The sequence below is a fragment of the Phacochoerus africanus genome, chromosome 8 (genome assembly GCF_016906955.1).
Source record: "Phacochoerus africanus isolate WHEZ1 chromosome 8, ROS_Pafr_v1, whole genome shotgun sequence".
Classification (NCBI taxonomy): Eukaryota; Metazoa; Chordata; class Mammalia; order Artiodactyla; family Suidae; genus Phacochoerus; species Phacochoerus africanus.
In genome coordinates this window covers 59916331-59922330 of record NC_062551.1, presented here as the reverse complement: position 1 = coordinate 59922330, position 6000 = coordinate 59916331, and the positions used below count along the sequence as shown (strand labels likewise).

Sequence of the window (6000 nt, the reverse complement as noted above, 5' to 3'; positions counted from 1 at the left end):
GCTGTTTTTCTCAACCAGAACCTCATCTTGTGGACTTCCCAGGGACGGCACTCTTCTATTTGGTATGTGATGTGTTAAAGAGAGAGGCTATTTTCAAGGGTCAGACATAGCTTCTCTACTTCTTGGGATTTTTAAGCGAGTTCTGACCCACTGGTCTTCAGTTCAGGTTGCTTGTTGAGGTCATCTTGGGGGAAACTGTAACAAAATCGTTTCCTAGGTTAACTTCCAAATTTTTTGATTTAACAGGTGTGGGTACTTGTGGGCATTGGGGTTATTAAAAATTCAGAAATACCAAAATTAAAGCTACCAGATCAGTAAAAGAATGTTACTGATTAACATTCCAAATTTTTTGATTTAACAGGTGTGGGTACTTGTGGGCATTGGGGTTATTAAAAATTCAGAAATACCAAAATTAAAGATACCAGATCAGTAAAAGAATATTTAGTTAGAGTTTATCGTGCATATAAGAACAATTCATAAGCTGGGAGCTTTTAAATCCAAAACTGAAAGGAGGCTGCTTACCGCGTAAAAGCGAGGAAGTTATTTATCCTTTACGGAGGCTGGTGGGCAGTGTGGGTTTCCAGTCCGCAAGGGATTGGGTAAAAGCAGTTATCTCATACCAATTTTAGGAAATTTAGTTTATGACTTTGAGGCATTTGTTTTGAACTCAAGTTTTGTCTATGTTTGTGACCTAAGCTAGATATAGTCTTGCTTATATGGCTTAAATGGTTTCATCTGCTCAGGGAGTTTTTCAAGTCTGGTCTCCATGTTTTAGTTTTAACAGAATTTTAAAGAACTTTCTAAGTGATCCCTTTGTGCAGCAATGCTCCAGAAGTTCCGGTCAAAGTTTCCGATTGGCTTGTCATCCGTTATTCAGCCACCTCACTCATTGAGGGTCAGGATACCACACTGCTTTTCCATAGGAAACGGTGCACAGGTGCTGGACCTCATCTCAGCTCTTCATGTGAGTCTGAGTCCAAGGAGGAAGGTCAAAGGAAGATGACATCAAATAGAAGTCCCAGGAGGAAACTAACTTGAGAGTTAGGGAGAGGGATGGTTTTTGTGAGGCTTAACAACTTTTAAACACGATTTTTATTTATTTATTTATTTATTTTTGTCTTTTTGCCACTTCTTGGGCCGCTCCCACAGCATACGGAGGTTCCCAGGCTAGGGGTCGAATCGGAGCTGTAGCCGCCGGCCTACGCCAGAGCCACAGCAACGCGGGATCTGAGCCGCATCTGCGACCTACACCACAGTTCACCGCAACGCCGGATCCTTAACCCACTGAGCAAGGCCAGGGATTGAACCTGCAACCTCATGGTTCCTCGTCGGATTCCTTAACCACTGCACCACGACTGGAACGCCACACAATTTTCATTTTTATACATTTTTGACAACAGAATTTTTATGTAGTCATAAAATGCTTTTATTAAAGTATATTGCTTTACAGCGGTGTGCCAATTGCTGCTGTACTGCATATGGTCCAGGCATATGTATATGTATGTTATTTTTCTCATACTCTCTTCTATCATGTTCTATCGGAGACTCCCTGTGTTGCACCGCAGGGTCTCATTGTTTATCTATTCTAGATGGAATACTTTGTATCTACCAACCCCAAACTCCCCATCCATCTCACTTCTTCCCCCCTCCCCCTTGGCAACCACAGGTCTGTTCTCTGTCTGTGAGTGTGTGTGTGTTTTACAGTTAGGTTCACTCGTGCCACAGTTTAGAGTCCACATCTAAGTGATATGTATATGTCTTTCTTTCTGAATGACTTCATTTAGTATGAGTCTCTAGTTCCATCCGTGCTGCTGGAAATGGCATGGTTCTTTTTTTAATGGACAAATAGTGTTCCATTGTATATATGTAGCACATCTTCTTAATCCATTCATCTTTCGATGGACATTTACATTGTTACCATGACTTGGCTATTGAGACCAGTGCTGCAGTGAACATATGGGTGCATGCATCTTTTTGAATTACAGTTTAAAGAGTACACCCCATTCAGTTATTACTAAATATTGGCTCTATTCCCTGTGTTGCACAAGATATCCTTTAGCCTATCTTAAACCCAATGGTTTGTATGTACCGTGTCTCCACCCTATGTTGCCCCTCCCCCCCGTTAGTGACCACAAGTTTGTTGTCAGTATGTGTGAGTTTGCTTCTTGTTTACGTTCATTCGTTTGTTATTTTTTAGATTCCATAGATAAATGATATTATACAGTATGTCTTTCTCTTTCTGACTTACTTCACTTAGCATAATACCCTCTAAGTTTATCCATGTTGCTACAAGTGGCATAATTTCACTCTTTTATTGCCGAGTAGTATTCCATTTCATACGTCTCCTACACATCCTCTGAATCCATTTGTCTGTTGATAGACACTTAGGTTGCTTCCATACCTTGGCAATTTTAAATAATGCTTCTATAATCACTGGGGTGTGTGAATCTTTTTGAATTATTGTCTCATTTTTTTGTATATATATATATATATATCTGGCAAGAGCAGAATTGCCAGATCTTACAGTAGTTCTATTACTAGATTTTTGAGAAATCTCCATACTGTTTTCCATAGTGGCTGCACCAATATACACTCCCACCAACAGTGTAGGACAGTTCCCTTTTCTGTGAAGCTTAACTTGCATCACTGCATAATCTTAGGTTTCTTGAAGAACACTTAGAACCAAGATTTAAAAGAAGACTCTTTTTTCTTTGCTACACAAATACAGTTGGTGTTGAACCGATTTGAATGAAGTAAGTCAGAGAGAGACAAATACCATATGATATCACTTATATCTGGAATCTAATACATAGTACAGATGAACATTTCCACAGAAAAGAAACTCATGGACTTGGATACTAGACTTGTGGTTGCCAAGGGGGAGGGGGGTGGAGTGGGATGGATTGGGAGCTTGGGGTTAATGGATGCAAACTATTGCCTTTGGAATAGATTAGCAAAGAGATCTTGCTGTGTAGCACTGGGAACTCTGTCTAGTCCCTTATGATGGAGCATGATAATGTGAGAAAAAAGAATGTATACATGTATGTGTAACTGGGTCACCATGCTGTACAGCAGGAAAAAAACCATATTGGGGAAATTACTATTAAAAATTACAAAAAATAAAAAAATAAAATGAAGATACAATCTTTCACATAACTTATATTTCCCTAAATGTAGTAGTGTGAGCGCTATATTGTTAAGGGCTCTTGGAAAGCGTGACTTTAATTTGGTTTATAATACACAACACTGACATGCTAGAAATATTTGATCATGCTTTGTCAGTCTTCAGTTTCTGATTCATTAGGACAATTGAAATAATACCCTATTACATAAGCTCTACACCTAGTGGTTCTGCTTCATAGGTGTTTAAGAGGGAAAAATCTGAGACTGTATTAAAAGCTTTTTAAAAATTTTTTTATTATTTCCCCAATACATTTTTTTCTACTGTACAGCATGGTGACCCAGTTACACATACATGTACACATTCTCTCTCTCTTTTTTTTTGTCTTTTTGCCATTTTCTAGGGCCGCTCCTGCGGCATATGGAGGTTCCCAGGCTAGGGGTCCAGTCGGAGCTGCAGCCACCAGCCTACGCCAGAGCCACAGCAACATGGGATCCAAGCTGTGTCTGCAACCTACACCACAGCTCACAGCAATGCCAGATCCTTGACCCACTGAGCAAGGCCAGGGATCGAACCCGCAACCTCATGGTTCCTAGTCGGATTCGCTAACCACTGAGCCACGACGGGAACTCCATACATGTATATGTTCTTCTTTCTCACATTTTTATGCTCTGTCATAAGTGACTAGACCTGGTTCCCAGTGCTCCACTGCCGTTCTGTACACCCACCTGGCCACACTGCAATGATTTAAAAAAAAAAAATTCATTGAGGTGTAGGTGACTTACAATGCTTTATCAGTTTCAAGTGTACAGCAAAGTGAATTAGCCATACATCTACATACATATCCATTCTTTTTCAGGTTCCTGCCCTAAACAGGCAGTAACAGTATGGTACAGAGTTTTAATGGATGACTTGAATTTGTTTTTCTTTGAACCAAAATGTGAACTGATCTGAACATAAATATTTCAGCCATTTATAACTTCCTGTCACTATTTCTCACTCATATACCTAACTGTTGGGTATTTTCTCAATGCTTATTAATAGAACTCCTGAGTGAAGGCTATTTTTTTAAACCTTGTTTTTTGTGGTATTCAATTAGTGCTTTTAGGTGTAAATTTTTTTCCTTCAAAATCATGCATAGGATGATAAATTTCTATGTTTTTTTATTAAGTTCCTTTCATATTTCCTTTAAAAATGCAATGATTTTATTTTCCTGGAGTTGGCATGTGGAGTGGTGGAAGGGTTGGGGTTTCCTTCATATCTAAGTAGGCGATTATCTCAGCATCACTAATGATACACTTTCATTTCAATGCACATTCATGGCATTGCGGTTATCATGTGCCCAATTGTAGCTGCACACGGAGATGTGTGTACATCAGACACACATATAAGTTGCCTTTTTTCCATGGGATATTAAAGATGACACTCCATTACCAAAGAACTGATGTCTGCCTCCCCCCCCCACCCCCCGCCCCGAAAGGCTTTATATGACAGGCAATTCTCAAAGTCTAAAGGCTGTTTGGTATCTAGGGGTAATTTTTACTGCAAGAATGTTGCTTTTTAACACAACTAATATTCCACATTTATCTCAGCCCAGAAGAGTATCGAGGTTAGTTGTCAAGGTCATTTTCCTGGACAATGAGGAATAGTTCAGGCTGTTATCCAAGAAGCTCCTATCAGACCACAAGGAATTTTCTGCTATGTGAACTTCAAATGAATTGCTGCTACTGTGTAGTTGTATTCTCTGATGCCATCTTTATTTTCTAGATCCCATAATTCCTTGGTCCTGGAGCTTTTTTCTAAGACTGAACCTTCTGGAGATGCAAGATGACAGAAACAGATTCTCCTGACTTTGACTTGCTTTGGTATCTAGAGAAGCTTAATAAAAAGGAATTTATGAGTTTGAAGAACCACCTTAAACAAGAGTGTCTGGAGATTGGACTGCCAGAGATCCCAGGGTTTGATCTAAGGACAGCCAAACCAGATCTGGTTAACCTGTTGACAACCTTTTACGAGGCACAGCATGTCTGGAATATGATGTTGAGCATTTTTCAAAAGATCCGTCGTGCAGATCTCTGTGAGAAGATCAAAGCTAGACGAAAACGTGAGTAGTGGATAGGGATGGGGAAGTTTTTAGGAAGCCTGATTGTTTTTATGAACAAATATAGCCAGTCTTCTGATCTGGAAGTCATAAGAAGGCCAGTGATAGATTAGATGTGGGTCTTGTCCTGCCTTGTGACTTTCTTTTTTTAATTTTTTTTCCTCTTTTTGCCATTTCTAGGGCCACTCCTGTGGCATATGAAGGTTCCCAGGCTAGGGGTCGAATCAGAGCTGTAGCCGCCAGCTTACACCAGAGCTACAGCAACACGGGAGTCAAGCCGCATCTGTAACCTACACCACAGCTCACGGCAACACCAGATCCTTAACCCACTGAGCAAGGCCAGGGATCGAACCCACAACCTCATGGTTCCTAGTCGGATTCGTTAACCACTGAGCCATGATGGGAACTCCAGTGACTTTCTGATTTTACCCTATTTTCTTCCATCCTCCTAGCTCTTAGGAAAGTAGCCAGCCAAAGGAGTAGACTCACCCAAAGAAAGGGCTCAAGCTAGTGTTGATACCACACATGAAGCTTTGCCATAGACTTGTTAAGATCTGGCCAAAGAAATCTGTAGACCTGTGTGCAAAGATTATGGAGAACTTAACATACGAGGTATTCTGCTAAGCACATCATGTTTATTGGCTCATTAAGTCCTTACTGCACATCTCTGAAATATTTGCAGTTATTTCAATGGAAAGAAATGGAGTGTTGGAGAGGTTAAGAGAGATGACCAAGATTGTCAATCTAGTCCAAAGTCTCCGAGGTAGCAGAGAAAAGA

At 40.3% G+C, this 6000-nt stretch overlaps 1 protein-coding gene across 3 annotated transcripts in view; it reads left to right on the top strand.

Moving 5' to 3' along the window:
- The first annotated feature begins 4948 nt into the window (after window positions 1–4948).
- The window catches only part of NLRP11 (NLR family pyrin domain containing 11), a 45141-nt gene continuing 44089 nt past the window's right edge, over window positions 4949–6000 (top strand). For all 3 annotated transcript variants that reach the window (XM_047792435.1, XM_047792433.1, XM_047792432.1), the window contains exon 1: window positions 4949–5225. In XM_047792435.1, the coding sequence (XP_047648391.1) occupies window positions 4949–5225 (277 nt within the window). The remainder of the gene's footprint in view (window positions 5226–6000) is intronic.